We start from the raw sequence: 24,427 nt of genomic DNA, 5'->3' as shown, positions 1-24,427 counted from the left end.
CGGAGCATTTTTTTTCTTCAAAATAATCTTGACAAGCCCCCCCCCCCTAAAACTTGCGTTTGCACATTTTTCACTATTTTTATAGCTCTCAAAACAAATATTTTTATAGCTCTGTGAGTTATTTTTATAGCTCACCGGTCGAACTACTCCCCCCCACACACACACGCACACACCCTAGATCCGCCACTGGTTTGAAAATTTAGAATATTTTAATTTTAAACTTCTTTTGAAACAAAATTAGATTCCCAAGATGCAGGAACATAATTATGATAAACTAATCGAATCGACTTTGTAATTTGTATCGCTATAAATTAATTTGTTTAATTTATTATATTTTTCATTACAAGATCCCATGCACTGTTACCAAGCATTTAGTAAAGGTCCGGTGATCGTAGGTCAAACTGTTTTTATTAATTATTATTCGTTTTTATTCGAGATAATTAATTGGACTTTTACACAAGCATGCGTGGTTCATGTGATCACTTTTAGATTATAATTTAGGTATGTATAGTCAACGCTTGCACCGTGACCTTGAAATACCCAAAGTACCATGTGAAAAGGGTGGTGCCTGATGGATATTAAAAAAGGGGGTGCAAAATCACATAACGGAATTGGAATTTATTTAAATAAAGAACAAGCTGTGTGTCTCTAACAATTAAATGCGAGCGCGAGGAACAAGCTTAATTTTTTATATACTCACATGAAAAGGGCATTTTGAAAAATTTTGGTAAGAATTTCCGAAGAGGATAGATATCTCACAAATAAAACAATGCAAGCGCGCAACGCGAGCTGAAAATTTTGATATATTTTAACATATTATGCAAATCAACCAAAATAATGAAAGCTTGATATGCGAGCTAAAATATTATGTGCAAATTGATTTCAGAAATGGGTATATTAAGTGCCATTTAATCATCTTGAATGACATTTATTACACAGACAATTAATGTTAGCGCGAAGTGCGCAGGCGAAATTGTTTTATATAAAGTCTATTTTCAAATTTTTCCCCTCAAATTTTTCTTGTTTCCTTTCGGGGTCGGGCCGGCCGTTACGAGGCTGTAAATTACACATCATGGGTATAATACCTCTTTCTTACTTTTCTTTCTGTTTTTCATCGTTTCTATTAAGTTAAAGAGTACACTTTTTATGCAGGTTGTCAAAAATAGGGGGTCGACTCGGCCCCCTCCTGGATCCGCACGTCGTAGGAGAAATGTGACTGAGGTATTACCCTTCATGTTCTTTCATCAGTTTGAAATTTACAGCACGGTTCCCATTTGGCATACGGAAAGTGGCCTCCGGGGGGCGGGGGCACTCAATATGGATATGAATTTAGAAAATCCGGAAATTCTGAATCTGGATTGATTTTACGAAATTGCAGTGCTCAAGAATAATTCATGCCACTTCACTAGTTTACAGTATTTTATCATTATGTAGGCCCTATGGCTATGCCATTTCATATCGGTTTATTTTTTACCCGGATTTTGATTTCTGATTAAGGTATTATCTTCTTCTCTTATGGTGCAGGCATTAGAATATCATAATTGTGAAACTTTACAAAAGAAAATTCAAACATGCTAGATTGAGTGATGTCTTAAACTACGATATTGCCATGCCGATATGTTTGATACATGTCATTTGATATATATTAGCATAGACTGGTATAAATAGAAATAGATTTTTTTTTCTTTGGATCCTTCTGTTTCTTTCCACATTCATAGAAAAGTATGGCACGCCTATTATATCAAATTCATTTCGCTTGCCATATTTTTTTTAAGTTGAAAACGACCGAAGCATCAAGCTCAAGACTCAAGACCAAGTGCAAGTCGAACATTAATATTTGGATTATTGTAGGTATACTTTTTGTTTTTGTTCCAAAGAATGTATATGCACCCTATTTTATGATTATTTATAAGTTTTTCAGGTTATAGTGAAAATTTATTAAGCCATCTCGGCGAAAGAGAGCTCAAAATCTCGGCCTCTGCCACTGGCACTGACTGCCTGGATCGGGAGCAATCCACCGATCGCCGCCTGACCACTGGCGGCCCACCGGCGCTACTGTAGCCCAGGGTAGCCAGGCGTCTTAGAGAGTGTAAAAATAATTTACTAACGTAGGCTACTGTCGTAGGCTTACTCTCAATGAAGCCAGGTCTTCCTTCTCATTCACCTACACGAAGGACGCCAAAACTTGAAACTTTCACCCCCGAGATTTCTAATTCTGAAAGATCTAGCCCTATCAATTAAAACTTCATTTCCGACATTTCTAAGCTCTTGTTATTTTTGAACAAGAATTCATGAAAAAAATGATAAAAATATTGTGAAAAGACGGAAGAGACTTGCCCAATGTTTACGCCGCCATTTATTGAATTTTTAATGACATGTGTGTCGTTAACCATACATGGACAAAATGTAACGTGAGTAACCATAACGTGAGTAACCATATTATCTGCACCCCAAGTAAAAACCATGTGTTCTTTATTTTTTAATTATATACAAAGTTTGTCTCCCTAATATACTTCTTTGAAATGGATATAATCAACTTTCATAAAAGCCTTGTATGAGGAGACTTTTCACTTATGTTGACTTCATTTTATGGGCTATTCCACGGTTACTCACGTTACATTTGGAGACACCTTGACTCATACTTGGAGCTGTAACTCCATTATTATTGATAGGAACTAAACATCTCCTTATCACAACAAAGTACACAGTCTGACTATCCTTTGTATAAAAACAAAACTTGGGAAATTCTATTATGCTCCTGGCAAATCTTTGGAATGTGTCGGTTACTCACGTTACATGATTTGTCCCAACCTGTGGAATTGCCCTTATGCATGTCCAAATCATGTAACGTGAGTGATTGACACATTCCAAAGATTTGCCAGGAGCATAATAAAATTTCCCAAGTATTGTTTTTATACAAAGGATAGTCAGACTGTGTACTTTGTTGTGATAAGGAGATGTTTATTTCCTATCAATAATAATGGAGTTACAGCTCCAAGTATGAGTCAAGGTGTCTCCAAATGTAACGTGAGTAACCGTGGAATAGCCCATAACACCATAAAATTCACCTAAAAACAACATTTGCCCAACTTTGTATTTGCACAATCTGAAAAACAACTCTTGAGACTTAAAAAAATGGTCATTTTTAATTCAATCTTTAATTACTCATGCATGACTCAACCGGTCAATCTCAGTTTTCCTCAGGAGTTGCTAAATGAGTGTAGAAAACCACCTACGAAATATCATATCTCAAAATAACTATGTTCAAAAGTTACAGCAATTTGATTTAGGGGGTACTTACTTTTTTTTGTTGTGTATATTTATTGATTGGATCTTCATCATCACCATTAGACAATAAATCTGTTATCTACAAGTTTTTCCATCTGTACCTAACTCTGTATAATAAAATCTTTTAATCGTCTCACAGATGTGCATAACTCCAATGACTGGGACTCTGAATCGCCATGGCAACTGCCTTCCAGCGTGAGCTCTTCTACTCTGCCGGCCTGCTCGCTCTGGTCTTCGCTTGTTACTCCAACTCCCTCTCCTGTGGGTTTGTCTTTGATGACGTGAAGGCGGTCGTAGAAAACAGAGATCTTCATCCAGAATCCTCGATCTTTGATCTGTTTTCAAATGATTTCTGGGGAATGCCTATGAATAAGGTTGACAGTCTATTTTTTTTAACTTTATGTGGTATGCATAGTGTGTGAATGATGGATGCAGGCATTGTGGTCAAATTTGATAAACAACTGGGTGCTACATAACTTTTTAGAAGTGCTTGCCAGGTTGGGCAAGTAAGTTTTAAATAGTTGGAACATACTTGCCCAAAAAATCTATATCACTTGCCTGAAAAAAGTCCTTGAGAAAGAAGACTTTTACTGCTTCAAAAGAAAGTTTTGTGGTTTTATAAACCATTGCCTTTTTCTTTTGACATGAGCAGATCATCTTGTTATTGCATTTTTTTTCCCAAAGTGATTTTGTCTTGCCTGCCATGACCAAAGTGAGGGTCAATATCATATCATTTCGACCCTAATTTTGGTCATTCTATTGTGAGAATTTTGCTTTCTACTGTGTGAATTTTGCTTGCCCAATTCAGGCAAGTAGTTATGGTTTTTACTTCAAAACACTTGCCTGACTCTATATTTAATTGCCCCAGGCAATCGGGCAAGTGCTTATGTAGCACCCTACACAAGAACCAAAAATATTTGTTTTGTTTTTTTTACAAAGGTTCCTTTATTTTCCCTATTTTACCTTACAGGAAAGGAGTCACAAGTCGTACCGTCCACTGTGCATTCTAACTTTCCGTCTCAACTACGCATTTGGAGCGTTGAACCCATGGGGTTATCATCTAGTCAACGTGTTGCTGCACTGGGCAGTGTGTGTTCTCTTCTTGAAAGCTGCTAAGAAGATGATTGATGAGGAGAGCAGTGTGAACGCATCTCTTCTGTTTGCTGTACATGCCGTTCACACTGAAGCTGTAAGTTTGGATGGATGGATGGATGGATGGGTGGGTGGATGGATGGATGGATGGTTGGATGGATGGATGGTTAGATAGATAGATAGGCAGACAGACAGACAGACAGACAGATAGATAGATAGATAGATGGGAATATTGATATTGATCAATTATTTACATGTTCTACCACTGATATTGGAAAGAATTAAACAAAATGCTGAATGTGCTTCGAATTATGAATCCTTGAATTACAAAATGGGAATGACCTAGATAATCAACACTTGATTTCCATTTTGGCAATGCCCTAATGAATGTATGTTTGACCCTCTATTTACAGTAGCTAGATTTACCTGAAATTTCATATCAAATTCGGTAATGCTGTCAGATTATCATTGCTTGAGCAGTTCATAAAAATGAAGGAAAAATGGCAAATATGGATGTCATACAGGTTTATTATATATGCTATCAATTATTACTTTTTTTGTTGGTATAACTTATGTTGTTTTAGGTTACTGGAGTTGTTGGTAGAGCTGAACTTCTGTCCTCTGTTTTCATGCTGTTAGCATTCATGGCTTATGTAACAGCATCTGAGACCATGAACTCAACGGGTAAGGTTTCTAGTGGGGTGTTTCATTAAGTTGTTCGTAAGTTAAGAGCGACTCTAAGAATGACTGGTGTTCCTTTCTTATGCGCTTAACCATCACAAATGAATATTTGTTGTATATCATTTACCACAAGAAATGATCACCAGTCGTACGTAAAGTCTCTCTTAACTTACGAACAGCTTTAACGGCTGCCAGGTTATGAGGAGAAACAAGAACGATCTTGTTACAGTCATAGACAATTTATCTGTTTTAGATGAAGCTAAATTTCTTATATTTTCATTTAATCCTCTCCTCCCCACCATATCCCTCATGACATCAGGAGAAATCAGAACACTCTTTAAATTTTCATTTTGAATGATGAAAAAAGTGGGAAATGGGTGGGGGGGAAGGCTCAGGACAATTTTGCCCCAGAAAAGGACCCCTAGAAAATTAAATTCACTGCAATGTTAAAGCTTATCTAATGTTACATACTTATTTATGCATTTTGATGTGAAAAGTAGCCCCAGAAATTGAAATAAAAAATTCCCTGGCACAGAAGGAAATACTCCAGAAATGAAAAGGAAAATGAGAGTATGGAATAGTGATGGCATGGTTGTATTAAGGATGCTGATATTACATTCTTAATTATATTATATAGCCAAGACAGATAGCCAAGCGTGATTGGTCCATAGCGCGTCACGTGATATGATCGAAATCGATGTATTTTCCCAGCCGGTCCACCTTCGATGAATATATTGACCAACCGGTCCATGAATATATTTTTTACGTGTATGGCGCCCTCTTGTGGATTAGATGTTACCATGCATTATCGGCCTGCCTTGGGTCCTGGACCTGGACTGGGCTCGAACTTAGATTTAGATCTAGGGCTAGGCCTAAACAAAGTTGATTTGAATAGAAAAGGGTCATTCACTGCGTTAGACTAACGTTACTTAGATATCTATAGATCAAGATCTAACGTTAGATCTATACCAGTTCAATCAATCACTGTGAATATCATAAACATGCTGCACGTTAGGCCTAACTTTATCTTCATCATTAGAGGCTATCTAATATAACAGATATTGACTGATGGGATGTGTAAAAAAAAATTCTTTGGACCACCTAAAGGATTAATATTTTCCCTCAGCGCTGCGCGCTTCGGGAAAATATACCCCCTCGGGAAAATACAAATCCGGCGGTCCAAAGAATGTTTATATTACACACCCCATTAGTCAATATCTGTATATTAGGCATACATGATATTGCATTGCATAAGTATAAAACCTAGTGAGAAGAACATTAATAAATTTTTAATCCATGCTTGTGCTACCTCTCCCTTTAATAACCTTTGATGATATTGTATTCTAATGATTTTTTTTTCATTTTGACAGACTGGAAATACATGACCTGGTCAGTTTTGCTTATTGCCATGGCAACCATCTCCAAAGAACAGGGAATAACAATGGTTGGAATATGCTGCATCTATGAAGTATTTTTTCTTCAAAAGGTGAGTGACTGTTATCAAATATGCTTAGATGTTTTATTGAATCACAAAATAATTATTTTTACTTATGATATGTTTTTTGTTCAGGATATCAAGGAATTGGGTTCCATTTCATAAAGAAATATTATAGTAACAAATGCAAAAATTCTGTAACAAATCTACCATCAGCCAATCAGACCGAATGGTTTCAGTAGCTTTTGACTTATATTACAAATATGTTATTATAACAATTTTTTATAAAACAAGTCCCTGATGTTTATATGGGTAAGTCTGTCTAAATCAAATTATTTTATAATATTGAATTCGTTTTTACCACATGAATATGTTTGACTTTGGCGGAATTCAATGTATAAGATGTTTTGCACATTTTGGTCTGAGATAATGCTTTGAGCTAGGCATTTATTTGAGTTATACAGAGTGAGTCAGAAAAAATGTCCCACTTTTGTAAAGTTGAATTGTTTAAAATATGAATATTTAATCATTATTTTATGATATGTCTTGATAGAGGTATCCTCCAAGTACATTCAGGTACCATTCAGGTACAATTGATCCCGTGCACGCATGACTGAACATCGGACAATCTTTAGAAGACTGTCAGATCTCACTTGCGCCAAGTTACTGGGTGATGAATAAAACAGTGCTTTAGACAAAGACAGTCAGACAGACAGGCTGGCATGCTTACACACACACACCCACACAAACACACACAACACACATGGTAATAACTGGTTCATAATTTTCTCTTTTCTGATTAAGCATTGATTTTTAGCAAGATCGATGAATGCTTAAGTGGCAATTCCCGACAATCTTCCCCCTTAAAACACATTCACTACCACCATCATATCATCATCATCGTCCTCATTGTCATCATCTTGATCTTGATCATCATCATCAAGTGCACATAAATCCAATATGCTGGTTATGTCTTTTGTTGGTTAACAATGAAAATTTACAATGGATTTCTGTGCTTTTGTCGCACTTGCCTATAAAAGGCTTGCCTAATTTGGCAGCAGTCACTTGAGCCTCTTTTTTACAGTAGCAAAAGTACACACTGTTAACCAACAAAAGACATAACCAGCATATTGGATTTATGTGCACTTGATGATGATGAAGATCAAGATCGAGATGATGACAATGAGGACGATGATGATGATATGATGGTGGTAGTGAATGTGTTTTAAGGGGGAAGATTGTCGGGAATTGCCACTTAAGCATTCAGCGATCTTGCTAAAAATCAATGCTTAATCAGAAAAGAGAAAACTATGAACCAGTTATTACCATGTGTGTTTGTTTGTGTGTGTGTGTGAGCATGCTAGTCCGTCTGTCTGACTGTCTTTGTCTAAAGCACTGTTTTATTCATCACCCAGTAACTTGGCGCAAGTGAGATCTGACAGTCTTCTAAAGATTGTCCGATGTTCAGTCATGCGTGCACGGGATCAAATGAAAATGGTACCTGAATGTACTTGGAGGATACCTCTATCAAGACTAAGCCTGAGTCGAATCGATTTTAAAATCGGTGTTCGATCGATGTCATCGAACACCGGTGCAGATTTTGCAAAATCGGTGCATCGAAAAAAAAAAAAAATACGTCGGCCGGCCGATTCGTTTGGTTTACACAATCAATCATCAAAATATCAGTAATGTCCAACTTTACTACTACTTACTTGATTTCTATTGCCCCCAAAATGAAACCGATTGAGTAATTATGATGCTATTCACAATTAATTTGAAGTTTATTTCAATCATAGTTCGAGTCTTACTCGTCTGCTCGTGCCGAGATAATTTATGCACGATGAATTCATGAATGGAAGTCATGGCCATCGATCATGCATGCGCAGTACTGTTCTTTAATCAAACCAGAAAATGGCCGGAAATTGACGCGATCAACGTAAAATAAATCTTGCTTTCATGAACAATATTAATATCATGACCATAGAACATAATTTAATCGTAATATCTAACAATAATTTGCATATGATAATCATTAATATGAATTTAGAGCTTGATGTGAAACGTTTGTATTTCGTTTCAATTTTCAATGGCGGACATCTCATGACGATCGACTTGACTAATTCGAGCTAGTGCACTTGTCTTAAAAAAATAATCATCACATCAGGATTGATTCTCGAACATTGTCTACATGCAAAAACTCTGTTCAAGTTCGTAATATCACCATATAATAACATTTTACATGACAAAACAGAGAAAATTGCGTTTGATTTTTTTCCCCATCAATTTGAAGCTAGTTTGTGCCCAACTTTAGGCTCTGATTTCATGAATGGGAAAATATGTCATATGTCATCGAACACGCATGCGCATTGTGCTTATTTTCTCGGAGCTTGGAGGAGACGTCCAGAGATGGAATAACAATAGAAATAATCCGGCCAGTATTAATTCTTCCATATGAACATAACATACTTTGCTGACATCGTCAATATTCTTAGTATGACCATAAAATCTTGTTAAATCGTAATAATTTAGATGAATTTAGGGCTCGATTCGAAACATTCGTATTTATTTTGATCGGATGCTCAATTGCGTCTAAAAAACTGGATTGTCATCAGGATTAATTCTCGAACATCGTCATAACTCATATTCCACAATCTTTCCTCACTATCGTTATATCAGCATTGAATAGCAATTCAAATGACCATCCAGAGAAAATTACGTATTTATTCCCATAAATTTATTTGGAGCTCATTTTGGATCCAACTACACAATCTCAGGCAAGTTACAGCGCTCTCCGTTGATTGCACTTGTTTGCTGGCGCTGACGTCAAGCACGCCTGTCGTTTCGGCAGAGTGAGTGTACGGAGCTGCGGACGGGGCTGGTGAATGGACTGCGAATGCTAGTTGACCGAAAATCATTCGGATCGACTCTGCGGGATTCATGTCTTTATTATTGTTTCATTTTAAACTTATATGTTGTCATCTGCAAATATCATTGTTGAAGATATTTTGGGAAGAATTCTGCTTTGGTCCCGGCCTTTTTTTGTGTGTTTTGTGATCATGGAAAATACAAACGAACTTTGCTGTCATCTGCTTGTGCAACGCTCACCCGGCCAACGCCAGCGCATACCGTCAGTGCGTAGTGCATATGCAAAGCGCATCGCATCGACGCAAAAACAAAAGACTAAATTTTCCCCGCCTTCAATATTCGATGCATCGATGTTCGATCGAATTAGAGCTGTCGAACACCGGTTTTCAAAATAATCGATATGACTCAGGCTTAGTCAAGACATATCATGAAACTAATGATTAAATATTCATATTTTAAACAATTCAACTTTACAAAAGTGGGACATTTTTTCTGACTCACTCTGTAGAAGGTCTGCTTATGCAGTGTCTAATGTGTAAAGATTTCTTGGTTACCAAGGAGACTCACTCAGAGAATTATTGGTAGAAAAATATTTATCTTCCTCGTTCCTCCACAATATTCAGAATTTAGTTGTAAATTTTTTTTTGTTTTTTTGTATGGTATGATGAATAATAAGGAGTATGAAACAAACATTCTTTTTGTCAGTTAAGGGGTAAAATTCAATATCTTCCAAGATATTTGGATGTCTCTTATATCTTCAAGTGGTTTCTCCATTTGTTGTCTTTCATTTTGTCATCTTCTTATGGTTTTCTTCAGTGCAAGAGCAATTCCATGTATATTTGACCCTGTTCCCATCCTGAAAAGATTTGTCCCTGTTTACTAGTTCATTTTTTGTTTCTTGATATGGTGGATTGTGTCAAAAGGTTGATTATCTCATGGTCTTGCTCAGAAGTTATCTTATAATTATAATCTTTGTTTGTATTTTTGTCCAGTTCTCTCTCAAGGCATTCATTCAACAATCCAAGTCGAGAACTTCTAAGACATCTCGAAGCGCATCGCCCAACTACCAGGCTCTTTTGAGGGCAGCTCCAAGGTTATTTTTCCTTATCGCATCCTCCGGGCTGTTGCTATGGGGACGGATGAGCATCATGGGGGCAAAGTTGCCCTCCTTTACCAGGTTAGGAAAGATTATTGGAAAATAAGTAAACGGTCATATCCTTTGATTTCCTTACTCTCTGAAGCAGGAAATCCACAAAACTACCACCTCATACCCTTGTAATGAAATTGTGTATTCAAAGGACAAATAAAAAAGGAGAAAGTATTTGATCTTTCAGTATCACTGAGTAAACAGTCCTGCTATATTGAATTGTTTAATGCAGGCAAGACTGCTAGAGGTGTTCCAAGTGTTTACATTTCACTCCTGTTCTATCCTTAAGATCTACAATTATTGTATTTATTATATTCTATGATGCATGCAATGTATTTGACTTTGTCATTTTATATATATATTTTTTGTTACGAAAGAAATAAATTCCTTATCTAAATGTCAATTCATTCCTCCCAAGATTTGACAACCCAGCTGCCCTTTCTGCCTTTCCAACCCGTCACCTGACCTACCTCTACCTCCTACCGATCAACGCTTGGCTCCTCCTCTGCCCCTCGACGCTGCTCTGTGATTGGACAATGGGAACCATCCCCCTGGTGACCTCACTCGGCGACCCTCGGAACCTCGCGACTTTGTTACTGCTGTTGAGTCTCGGTCTACTGGTTCTGTATGCAGTTTTTGCAGAAGAGAAAATTTCTTGCCAACTTATAATGGTAAATGGAATATCAATATCAGTATATTAAAGGGGAAGTTCACCCTGAAGAAAATTTTGTTGTAAAAATAGCAGAAAAGGTAATAAAAAAAGATTGGTTAAAGTTTGAGGAAAATCCGTTCCGATGAAAAACGTTATCAGAATTCTAAGTTATGCTTTTGGATTGTGATGTCATAAACGAGCAGCTGCCTCATATGTTATGTAATATAAAATGCATGAATTTCATTTTTTTTTTTAATGGTTCCTGATGACTTATTTTTGTTTTCTTTTCATGAATTGGTGTGAAATAATTTGCGTATTGATACACTGAAGGCACAGTAAAAACTATTTTCAATTTCCTGAGAAAATGACTTTTCATTGATTTTTTTTACCATCCGCTATGGAGAAATGCTGCTCGGATATGACGTCACAAATCAAATAATTCAAACTCTAATAACATTTTTAATTCTTTGATGGATTTTTCTCATACCTGCAACAATATATTTTTTCTGCTATTTGTACAATAGAATTTTTGTTAGTGTGAACTTCCCCTTTAAGAGTTGTCATTATCCGTTATCGGACAGTCTCCACAGTAAGAGTCAGACTTCTGTGATCCTGACCCAATCAAAACCAAGAAGACAGACTACTGAAGTCTGGGGAGTGTTTCATGAAAGGTCTTGTCGGCTTGTTTTATCAAATAGTTGCTATGACAACAGTCAAGCAATGCTTCTTAGCCAATCAAAACCAAGAAAAGGTTGTCAGATCTGACAGCTTGTCAGAGGACAAATGTTGATGAAAGCCCCACACCCCCCCCCCCTTCCCCATCCCTGTCCTTACAGCTTGGGAAGAAATTGTTATGTCATACCATGTGGGAACTTTAATTGGAAAGTAATCTGATCATTAATTCCAAAACTTAATGTTTTTCAAATACTCAATAGGAAAATAATCCATATTACTCTACCATTTGTCAGCTCACCCCCCCAAAAAAAATATATATATAATAATAATAGTAATAATAATTAAATAAAATGAAATGAAATAAGAATATAATAAAATGAAATGAATGAATGCATAAATCAATCAATAAATTAATAAATATAGAAAAAAATTAGGGTGGAAAAGAAATATCCAACTCATGAGCATTTTTTTAGGTGGTCTGTCTTTGACAGATCACCTCTTAATTTCGTCAGAATTTTCTTTTCTTTTTTTTTATTTTATTCTTTTTAATGGCAAGGTTTTTGTTGCCAAGTTGTCTCGAGTTTGACAAAATCAATTTCATTCAAGTTTATACCATACATAGGGTCTCTCATGGAAACGTCAAAATTTGCTTTTCGATGTCATCAGGTCATGATGACGTCATCTAGGCGCCATTTTGTAAAATCACATTATCAATCATATCTCCATTATCAATTATCAAAAATTAATAATATTTACATCACATCAACTTCAGGTCAAAGGTTATCAAGTCATGTCATCAAAGGTCACCTGGAGGTCACGACGCACGCGTACGCGCGCGTCAAAATTTCAAAATGCTCAAAATCACTTTTTGACCAAAGTAGAGTACGTTTCAGGTCATTTTAAGCATTTTAAAATTTTGCGCGCGCGCTTCCGCGCGTAACGCCTTAACGCAACGCAGAAACACCGTTTTTTTTTAACATCTTTGCATTGATAATAAAATTCTGAACAATTTGATACCTTGATCAACCTTCTACGACCATTAATGACGAAATTAACACCCGTTGAAGTTTGCAGCACGTGTGCGCGCGAGCTCTCACTATAGGCCATATATGGGCAAAAACATGCCTATTGAAAATTCACTGTAGCTCTTTAAATAGTCCGTTGACCCCCATTTTTTTTTTATATCGATAGAGTATTAGTTTCAGATTTGATTTCATGTCACCATCGTCCCTCAATTTGATCATGACGTCATCAAAATGGCGCCTAAACTAAAAATTTCATTTTTTCAAAAATGACGTCATCAAATTTATGCAAATTTAGTTGTAACTTCTCGAATATAGATCGGTTTTCGCCCAAATTTTGATATGTTGTAGTTTAGAATGTACTCTTTCTCGTTAGTAGACATAAATTTTCGTTTTGAGAAACGCATCATTGCGTAAAACAGCGATGAAAAGAGGCATGTCATTTTTCCTCATTTTGCGTGTAATCTCTATGGGACATGACTTTTTCTCAAAACTAGATTCGACATTCCTCTATTTCGTGAGCCATATCTCCATTTTTTCTTGTCGGTTTTCCCTGAGCTTTTAGTATGTTGTAGCTGAGATTCTAAGCTTTCGGAAGTGTGCCCTTAATTTTTTGATCAGATGCCGGGATCATGCCCGTATTTCGCTTGCAAAATTGGAATTGTAATTCTCAAATTTGCTTACGTGTAAAGTCTATGGGAAATATGCTAGCTCAATCGGTTAGGCGTCGGACTTGCATCTCATTCAATCATGCGGGCAGGGGTTCGAGTCCGCGAGTGAACATGATTTTTTTTTTTTTTTTTTTTTTTTACTATCTTGCGCACGATCAATTATAACAATTCTAATAATTAATAGCTAAAATATTGCAAAATAAAACAGATTATAATTACTTTTTTTCGTATTATATCTATCTAATCATATCCGTTCATCCGCTATCTGTTATAAATCTATCTATCCATATATATGTCTATCTACCTACTTTGTATATGTATCTGTCTATCTCTCTGTCTAATATAACATATCTATCTGTTTAGATATGTATATCTATCATTCTATATATCCATCAATCTATCTGCCTGTCTCTATCTTTCTATATGTATGTCTGTCTGGCTATCTATCTATATCAATCTATTTGTCTCTATCTATCTATTTATCTATCTATATGTCTGTCTGTCTATCTATCTTTATTAATATAACCACCTACCATTTATCTCTCAATCGATCACTTGATCCATCCATCGCTCCATCCATCACTCCATCCATCTATATATATAATCATCTATCTTGTATGTATCTGTTTGAATATGTATGTCTGACGATTGTCATCACCACATCAATAATCACATTTAGCAATGGTCAAAACTTATTCTTAGGATGTCTACGATCAAGATTATCAATGATATCTAAATGATTCATTTCATACATTAGCCGACACTGAATGACAAATCATGACAGACCACCTAATTCGTCCGCATGACAAATTAAATTCTAGTTTAATTTTGTTCTTGTAAATCCCCATTGTAGGCATCAGTCAGTTATGGGAAGTCTGTTCCCCCCCCCAAAAAAAAAAAGAAATAAATTCCCAAATTAAGAATTCATTGATGTGCACCTATAATATGCAAATCTAACTGCTTAATATTCTATTTTCCAGTCTCTATCATTCCTTGTCTTGCCATTCCTACCAGCGAGTAATCTATTCTTCCCTGTTGGGTTTGTCGTTGCTGAGAGAGTACTCTACACACCTAGCATGGGGTATTGTTTACTTGTTGCCATAGCGATGGAGAGATGGCATGCAAATGGGTAAGAATTAGATATTATACAAATATGTTTTAAAATCGGAATTAAAATTGTATTGGAATCTTGGATGTAGAAGTGGTGATATTGATGTTTCAACAATTGTACTCTGGCCTCTATCGGGATATAAGAGAATGAAAGATCACAACATTTATTGCATGGTGATAATATTGTAATAATAAGAATATCACTCGACTTTCCTGCGACGCCTTTTCCACAAGATAAGAAGCTCTTTTGACAAGCCATTCCTGGGCCCCATTGCAGAAAAATTACCATTAGAGTAAATGTTGTCATCCAATGGTAACCATGGTAACAATGCTCATCAGCCAATCAAAATAAAGGAGTTCAGGGAAGTTACCATCGGATGGCAAATTTACCACAAAAGTAACTTTTATGTAACAGGGCCATGGTCAGCTTAGGAGATAAGATATACTGTAATACCTTGTCATATCTCTCCAACATGAAAGCATCCGAAGGTCATCTAAAATGAAAAATGTTAGGCATGCTTTCATAATTCATCTCACAAAGATGTCCAATAAGGGCATCCATGTCTTGTCTACACACAGTATGTATAAGTTTCTATTTTCTTAATTATTGGTCTCTGCAGGGGTACCATAAAGCATGTCATCGGTGTCATCTTTGCCATCATTCTTCTGTTGCATGCTGGGAAAACTATACAGAGGAACCCTGACTGGTATGATATTTAGTGTTTTTTCAGTGTTTCATTCATTCATTATACATAAATTATGCCCATTATTGAGGGCAATAGTACGGATTATACACAGAAGGTAGTAGTATCCTCGGTTGGATGATACCATAAAAATGTTGCTAATGACTGGTACTAATGACCAGTTCTATTGACTGGTCATGAATTTTAAATGAGGATGGTTTATCAGATAACATGGATCCACATCATTGTCTTATAAAACAAATAATGCATATCATTTTGCTCTGGCATTAGAAAAAATACACACACTTGCTAAATTTGGAACATTCCAATGCCCTTCGCTGTGCCTCAGGAATGGTAGAACTGTTTCATAGCTACTGGTACCTTGTGTGTATAATTCTTACTAATGCCCTCCATGCTGTGTATTATTTTTATACTATTGACCGGTTATGGTTTGGAAATTAGGATGGTTTACAGAGGACCCACATTAAACCAGTTTGCTCAGGCATTAGAGTGTTTACACACACTTGTTCCAGGTGAAACAGTCTAAACGCCCTTAGCTATGCTTTGTGCATGTTAGAACATTTCCTAAGTTAACTCCTGCTGGTAATTCTAATGATATCATTTGTATTATGTATGTAATCATGTTATATATATAATTGACGGACATGATATACATGTGGAGATGTATGCCATCTTGCAAATAGACTACCGGTAAAGTGTAAAATCTGTGATAAAGGAAATAAAGGGCTTTATATTCATTTTATGTCACCTATTTTGCAGGAAAGATGAATATTCACTGTTCACCTCTGCTATCAAGGTCACTCAGAACAATGCTAAGCTGTGGAATAATGTTGGTCATGCCTTGGAAAAAGAGAATCGCTGGGAAGATGCATTCACCTACTTTAACAAAGCTGCAACGTGAGTGTTTTCATAAAAATCAAATCTGCATAGTTACACATTTACAAATTGAATAAATTACTATTGGAATTACATTTGATTGAATACAAAAAAAAATATCACTCATACAAAACCATAGTTATTCCCCTCAAAAATACATGAAGTTACGCATTTGCAAATTGAATTATAATTGAAATTTATTATGATTGAAACCATGGAAGGTCAGCGAATTTATGTCCACAGATCTAAAATATAAAGTGCAATAAATTTACAGTAGGCAGAAATCATTTGCTATTATTTTTATTTGCAGTGTTCAGCCGGATGACATTGGGTCATGGATCAACGTCGGCAGAACGTATCGTCAGCTCGGTAAGCTGGAGGAGGCAGAGACGGTGTACAGGAAGGCAATGAAGTTTATGCCTCAGCCAAGGAAAGGGGAACAGTACCTGGCCCAGATCGACCCTAACCATCTAAATGTCTACCTTAATCTTGCTAACCTGATTAAGAAGAATGAGAGCAGGCTTAGAGAGGCAGAGGAGGTAAGGTCAATTGGGATATCACTTGTATAAGGGATATAAAACGAATATACAAAGACCAATATTCAGAGCAGGCTATAACTACATGTATTCAGACTCAGGAGCATGAGTAGTACCATTCTTCCTCGGGACATTGGCCCTCGGGAGGTGGGTCCTGTTGATGTTCCTTTGATGTGAATAGCTTTAGCCAGATCCTCTAGTGTCATAGTATATTTGTATAAAATATTGTAGATCTAGACCTGGTACACTTACATTACTTTACATTATATTTACATGTTAAATCACAAAATCTAAGCTGAACTTATCATCCTTTGATTTATCCATGCAGCTCTATCTGAAAGTAATCAGGATGCGTCCTGACTTTGTAGAGGCGTACATCAATCAAGGGGAGATACTCCTGAAACGAGGCCAGTTAGACGAAGCGGAGTCCCTCTACCAACAGGCGGCTAGGTTAGACCCACTCAAAGCAGATACACACTATAACGTAAGTCAGATTGCAGGCTGATCTGGGGGCCTCTTTCAGAAACACTTTCGTTTAACCCTGATTTATTTGGGATGGTCGTGACCCTCACCCTGAATTATTTGCAGATGTCATGCTTACCGGCAAAATGAATGAATGCATGACATTTAGTATATAATGCATAGTGGGTATGTGCCTCGGAGGGGACCCCCATTTTTACACTCAAATTTCCGCTCCAAAGCATAGTATTTTCTTCTTATCTAGAAAAAAAGAAGAAAGAAATCCGCTCCACAGCTTCGCATATTTTTCGTTACGCCGTTCCGGTCACATTGATCTGCTACAATGAGCTGCAATTTTGGTGAAAAGTGGCCGCAGAGCACTGTCCGACCATCGCCTCTGCGCAAGCGCACCCGGCGGCACAGGCCGGGCTACCTGCATCATACACGCATGCCCGTTCCATAGGGATGCATACGCACTCACACGCTGGCGATCCATTCCAAGGACCCCCGTTTTCACAAACATTAATGTAGTTCCGAAGCCCATTCCGAGGACCCTCCTTTTTACAATAAGCCCGCTCCAAGGCCCCTGTTTTTTGTCTCGCCCACGGCACACCCCCACCACTTTTTTGGTCGAGTGCCCCCCCCCCCTCCCCCCATAACGTTAATGATGGTATGTAATTTTCTTTATTACTTTCCTTTCTAGCTTGGAGTCGTATCAATGAAAAAGGGGCAGAAGCCCAAAGCACTCAAACACTTCGATCGAGCCGTTGAGATAGATCCCCGTCACAAGATGGCGCTATACAACTCTGCTCTCTTCATCCAAGAATCAGGCCTTGCTGCTCGAAGGAAAGATGCTATAAAACGGTATGCTACAGCTACCATGTGTTCAATTAATTTAAGTGCATAAGAATGTAAATAAGAAATGTTCCCAAATGAATATCTCAGGTAAATTATAAATTTTATCGTAAGGATCATGTGGCATCGAGTATGTGATTCAAAAAGACACTGTTGTAACTTAAACACGGTTTAATTCCAGACTGAAAGAGAATTATGGTCCATTTAGTGCATGAAAACATGCTTTGGTTAGCATGATTTGCCTTTGCACTATCAATGCATATTGCAAGATTTGCTGAAAATCTGACAATTTTTCACGTGTATATCGCTACACAATATTATGCTGTATTGTATGGTCTAATGAATACTAGTAATGATCATTAAAGTTGATAATTATATTGGATGGCTTTTATTCATTGGATACCAAAATAATCTCGTTGGTGCCAATTCGGCACTTATCTTTCATTCTTGCAATATTCCAAAACTTGTGGATTATTTTGATATCCCATGATTCTGAGCCATCTAAATGTTGTATATATACATATATGTACATAGATATTTCCATGGAATTTAAACATTGTGAGACAGCTTTAATCTCTTATTTACTATCACTGGAGCTGTCATTACTCACCATAACCCTTAGCTTTATCAGTGCTGAGAGAATACCAACCCATTAGTTTAATTTGTTATTTTTTATTTTTTATCATACCTGTTTTAATTGTTTTTTATGTAGGCTGGAGAAGGTGTTAGAGATTGACTCGCAGAGTGAGATGAGCTTCTCAACCTTAGGAATGCTTGCTGTAGATGACGATGATAATCAAGCAGCACTTCAGTATTATCAGAAGGCTCTTGAGGTAGTACAGATTCATCACATTCATTTAAAAAAATTGAAGTATTTTTTTCATATAGCTTGAATGCTACTTTGAGACATAGTACTGCTAAAGACATAGTAATCAAGTGATATAAAGTTACACTCCTTGAAAGGTTCAGATTCCAATATGAATTTAATGAGAAACTATTTACAGTTAATCTTTTGTTTAACGATATGATATATTTTCTGCAAGCCACATTAAACGATGTGAAAGTGTACAGATCTTTTTTTTTCACCTATTCAACTTTTCTTTGAACCGTTCCACTTCTTGTTCTTAGATCAACCCATCTTCTCGTCATGCCCTTTTCAATGTGGCTTTGATTCATTCAGATGACAAGCGCCCTCTACAGGCCAAACCTTATTTAGAAACTCTTCTCCAGGTATGGTACCCTAGAAGAAAAGCCTATTTGATATGAAAATAGATATGAAACGTTTATTTGTCAAAAGATTAATTCTTCAATCTTTAAGCTTTTGGTTCTATCATATACTGTTTTGCTCGAGCGTTTTAGTCATTCATGCAATATTACTCCGATGAGTGCATTTTGAAAAGCTTCAGTATGTCAATTTTTAAGGCTGATTTTGCGGTACTAAACACTTATTTAAAAGATAAATTGCTTATAATGTGACAATATTCGTGTATAGTGAAACTTAGAAGTGATATACTGTAGTGGGAAAAAAAAATGCTTCTACATCTAAATGTAGGGTTGAAATAGAGGGGATAGTGGTCATTATCAAAGAATTATTTAATCTATGATGGCAATTTTTTAAAACAAAAATCATAATTTTGTATGACCTGCCCTTTGAATCTGCTGCTAATTACTTTGATTGATTGGCAGAGTTGCAAATATTCATTGATGGATGAATTGATTGATTGATTCATTCTTTTTTTCATTCATTCATTCAATCATACATTCATTCATTCTTTCATTCAATCATACATTCATTCATTCATGGGCGGATGACTGAATTGTATCAGGACTTTCCTTACAACTTAGCCTAGGGGGATATTTTGGGTCTGGGGGTGGTATTTGCCCTCCGCTGATGTGTATCATTTCAGTTGCAGAATCATAACCTAAAACATAGGTCTGGAGAATTGTGGAAAAAAATCAATCTGCTGTCACATTTTCCTTGTATTTCATTGTATTTTCTTTTCTTTTTAGTACCACCCAAACCACACTAAGAGTATGCTTTTGTTGGGTGACATCTTCCTGAATTCCTTTCAAGATGTCGAAAAATCTAAACAAGTAAGTATGATTTTTATGAAATTGAAGATGTCATGAACTGTGATACAGAATTTGAGAAAATGTTTCTTCACTGTGTCTCTTGGATAGAAGAAATGTAAAGGTAAAAGACAGAAGTTGCAGCAAACATTTATTTCATAATAAAGACTTTTAAATCAAGGTTAATTGTCAAGATATTATCACACATCTAGATCTTGTACGTTAATGTGAACTTATCTTTGTAAATCATGAAATCTTAACTCAAAATCAATAATTCTGATGATCACTGACACAGAAAAGCATGTATGGGACAGTGTATTAATATTGCGTTGAAAAATGCTTGCCATTTGATGGAATTTCGTGCTTATTTTGCTCATTTCTCAGCAATTGAGTATTTTATTCCAGAGCTATTTGGCACATATTTTTTTATTTATACATACAAACACTTATGTGGTAATTTCATTGGATTCTGTTCGAACTCATTTTGACATCATTACCACAACAGGGTCACGTAACACAAAGGTTAGCGATTGATCGTAAATTTTATTTTCACGATTGATTGTACATTATAGTCAATGGAATCAGTCGTAGAAAAATGTTCTACGATCATTGCTAAGTTTTGTGTTAAGGGCCTTTGGTACTTATCTTTAACTGTTAAAGCCACAAGTGTTGCGCCCAAGGAGTTGGTCACTCGCGTACCCTGACCATTCAAAAAATGGACGACCCCCTAAATTCCAGAAACATATATTTGCATTACACTTTTCACAAAACGTCAGGTAAATTGGACAATATTAATGTGTATATGACTGAAATTTTCAAAAAAATTTTGGGTAAACTGGACGCGACGTTTCGGCACAATCCCTTGGAATAGCTGGGAAGTGTTTCACGATGGTTTAGCTCTAACTTGATACCAATGGTCATGTGGTATCAAAGGACTGACCTCATTGGAGACGAGGCAGTAGTGTGCGTCTCCCGAGCTTGGTCTGACCATTTCGGTGATGTGTATACCACACACACACAAAGGAGAATTTATGCATGATTTTTAGTCAGACTTAAATTTTTGTGAATTGCTTCCAGATTAGTGAGGTTTCTGAAGGGAATTCCACAAGCACCTGTTTTAGCCCTGTAGAAGACTTTAGTGGTGCTTTGATTTTAGTTGAAAAGCTCTGTATTCATAGAGGGAGTAATAAAGTTGTGGTTAGAATTGTGATTTATCTATGGATGGGCAAATTTGTCAAGAAACACCCAACAGACTGAAGTTGTCTTTCTTGTGATTTAAATGGTGATCTGTAAACAGATGATATAACAAAAACTTTTTAAAACAATTCTCTTTTCTCTTCATTTCTTGATTATATTTCCCATCAGCTGTTCCAGCAAATAGTTGACCTAGAGCCGTCCAACATACAGGCCCGTCACAACCTCTGCGTCGTTCTGGTCCAGAGGGGTCTCCTCAATGATGGTGAGCGATGTCTGCTGGACGTCCTAGAGAGGGCGCCACACGCAGAATTCGTCCGGACCAACCTGAACATCTTGAGACGGAAGATCAAGGAGAGGTCATCACAGAAGCAGGAGACGGGAGCAGGAAGCGATCCTGATATAAGGTGACGGATCACTTGAGACAGTCTGTCTGGACCAACCTGAACATCTTGAGACAGAAGGTCAAGTAGGAGACAGGAGCGGGAAGCGATCCTGATGTACATGTAAGGTGACAGATCGCCTGAGACAGTCTTTCTGAGGGGGCGTTGCTAGAAAATATTTGCAAGCAATTGCAATTTCACATGTGATAGGATCAACTTTAATTAAAAGCAACTCAAGTTATTTTGTTGATGCAAGAAGCAGACCAGGCTCCCGTTTCATAAAGGACTTACAACTGTTGTTACTTAAATGGAAACTACTATGGTAATAGCTCAGCAGCCAATCAGGATCAAGGTTTCTATGATAGGAGCCATCATGGCAAAGTTACGACAGTTGCAAGTCCCTTATGAAATGTGCCTCCTGCAAGCAATCAATTGCATATTTACAATTAATCAGATGGTTTGTGATTGATTTAAGGACCTGAAATTGATTTGCAATCAATTGCATTTTTCTTGCCATGCCTCATTTGATTCGAGTGTGCATTGTTTCTAGTCTTTGGCGATATCCTAGGATAGTCTTTCACCAAGAGCGAAACAAGGAGAAAAGCTTAAATGGAGAGTGCATTTAAAACCTTATCAGGGGCGATTTCATACGTGTTGTGCAGGACATTTTGACAATCTTTAGTCTCTTAGCTGATTGCTTGAGCGATAAATAAATGTTTTTAGTCAATAATAAAGTTAAAGTAGGCAGTCATGTGAGAAACTGATTATCAACAAAACCTGTTTGATTACGTGTGAAATAAAGGTGAAAATGTTGTGTGTTGTGTCGTACGGGACTCAGAAATGTTCCGTACGACACTCAACATTTTCACCTCTAATTCACCCAAGGACAACATATTTTTGTTGGTTGTCATCTTTTTATGTGACTATCCAGTATACTTAACTATTATCCCAAAACAAATTGATTTTCCTCGTTTGTTTGGACAGTAGTTTGAAAAATGTTATGAAAATGAATTATTTTTTTAGCATGGAATCGCCCATAGGTTATAGCTAGAAAGTACCTTACTACTTGCCAATTAACCATGCAGTTGTTATCATTAAAATTTCCTAATGTGCTTAGTCTTACGCATTAGACATATTTATAATATAATAATAATATAGGATATTTATATTGCGCACATATCCACCTTGTTAGGTGCTCAAGGCGCTCCTATATTACCCGGCTAAGCTAGGCGTTCATAGCGCACACAGCGTCTTAAGGAATTACTTCCTACCGGTACCCATTTGCCTCACCTGGGTTGAGTGCATCACATTGTGGATCAGTTTCTTGCTGAAGAAAATTACGCCATGGCTGGGATTTGAACCCACGACCCTCTATTTCAAAGTCCGAAGAATAATCCACTGGGCCACAACGCTCCATATTGATGACGTTTCGTTCTAATATCATCAGACAGTGTAGATATGAGAAATTGCCCAGCAGAACAGAATGTGTCTTTGATAAATGTCATTTGAATGAAAAACAATTACTGCCATTTGTACAACTCCCAAGAATGTTCTGTAATCTGATTGGTCCAAATCGGATCACATGATATTCAGCGAATTGCACTAATGCATTCAAAATGCACTATCCTTCATTCTGACGTCAGGATGCAGGATAATGCGAGGTCTTGAATTATCTAGAATTTAGATCAAATATAGCATTCGGGGCAACTCAGTAACATGAGGGAGGAGGGGGTGTATAAAACAAACAATGCCTGCATTCTTGTGCATAGAGGACCTAAATAATCAACTCTGTGCTCGACTTAACAAACACATTGTTCATTATTTGGCCCACCATGCACCCGCTTGCATTCATTATTTGTATAATATCCATTGGCTTTACTTGCACATTGTTCATTACTTGGCCATGCACGCATGCCCTTACGTGCATTATTTGTATGATATCTTGTACTCACGATCTTATTGTGTACTTTATAAAAAGATGCAGCGGTATATCATTCATCTATTAATAGGCCTGTTGCAGGCCAATAAACAAAATTCATTTTCATGGGCTAGTGTTCTCGACCTGCCTAGATCTTCAAAATTGGATAAGCTTTAGCACTGCCATGAATGGGGATTTTTGGGGCTCTTTTTTTTGTTATTTTTCAGGTCTCTCTTGAGCATTTTCAGGGCGAAATCATCCTGAGCCCGGTGGATGTTTCATAAAGCTGTACGTAAGTTAAGAGCGACTTTATAAACAACTGGTGATTCTTTCTTGTGGTTAATGGTATACACTAACCTGTTCATTGGTGATCATTTAGCAGGTAAGAAAGGATCGCCAGTCTTTCTTAAAGGTAAATGCCTGTTGTAGTAACAATCTCAAAATGACTTTTTACAGAATCCAATATAATGACCACCCAAGTGTCTGTTTATATGAATAAAAAATATGTTCTGAAGGATTCTGGGAGAAATTGTGTAATTGCTGAGAAATAAGCAAAATAAGCGCTGATTCGGGCACTTCCATCGGGTCTTTATTCCAACAATATAATATACACTGTCCCACGTGTGCCTATCTGTGTTGGCGATCTTCAGTGTGATTGTTTTTCAGCTTAGATTTTATGATTTCACAAAGTTCAGTTTATGTAACTGTACCAGATCTAGATTGACGATGATATAGTAATACTTAACCTTGGTTTTACAGACTTTTTCTCACGAAATCAGTGTTTTACTGCAACT

At 36.8% G+C, this 24,427-nt stretch overlaps 1 protein-coding gene across 2 annotated transcripts; it reads left to right on the top strand.

Annotated features, from left to right (window-relative positions):
* Positions 1-1,784: 1,784 nt before the first annotated feature.
* On the top strand, positions 1,785-22,918 carry LOC121406119 (protein O-mannosyl-transferase TMTC3-like). Of its 2 annotated transcripts, none has more exons than XM_041597138.1 (17): positions 1,785-1,847; positions 3,428-3,662; positions 4,259-4,477; positions 4,965-5,064; positions 6,432-6,547; positions 10,354-10,538; positions 10,927-11,179; positions 14,509-14,657; positions 15,259-15,345; positions 16,102-16,239; positions 16,529-16,757; positions 17,083-17,238; positions 17,917-18,077; positions 18,781-18,901; positions 19,197-19,298; positions 20,079-20,162; positions 21,504-22,918. In XM_041597138.1, exons 2-17 carry the CDS (start codon positions 3,465-3,467, stop codon positions 21,741-21,743), a joined length of 2,538 nt encoding a protein of 845 aa, XP_041453072.1. In that variant the 5' UTR covers positions 1,785-1,847; positions 3,428-3,464; the 3' UTR covers positions 21,744-22,918. The 2 variants fall into 2 exon arrangements, with proteins under 2 accessions (XP_041453072.1, XP_041453073.1); XM_041597139.1 differs by having other exon boundaries at positions 1,807-1,851.
* Positions 22,919-24,427: the final 1,509 nt, after the last annotated feature.

This window comes from Lytechinus variegatus, chromosome 19 (genome assembly GCF_018143015.1).
Source record: "Lytechinus variegatus isolate NC3 chromosome 19, Lvar_3.0, whole genome shotgun sequence".
In the NCBI taxonomy this organism is placed as follows: Eukaryota; Metazoa; Echinodermata; class Echinoidea; order Temnopleuroida; family Toxopneustidae; genus Lytechinus; species Lytechinus variegatus.
Note: the sequence above shows the minus strand (reverse complement) of the source record. Positions and strands in the feature narration are given on the sequence as shown.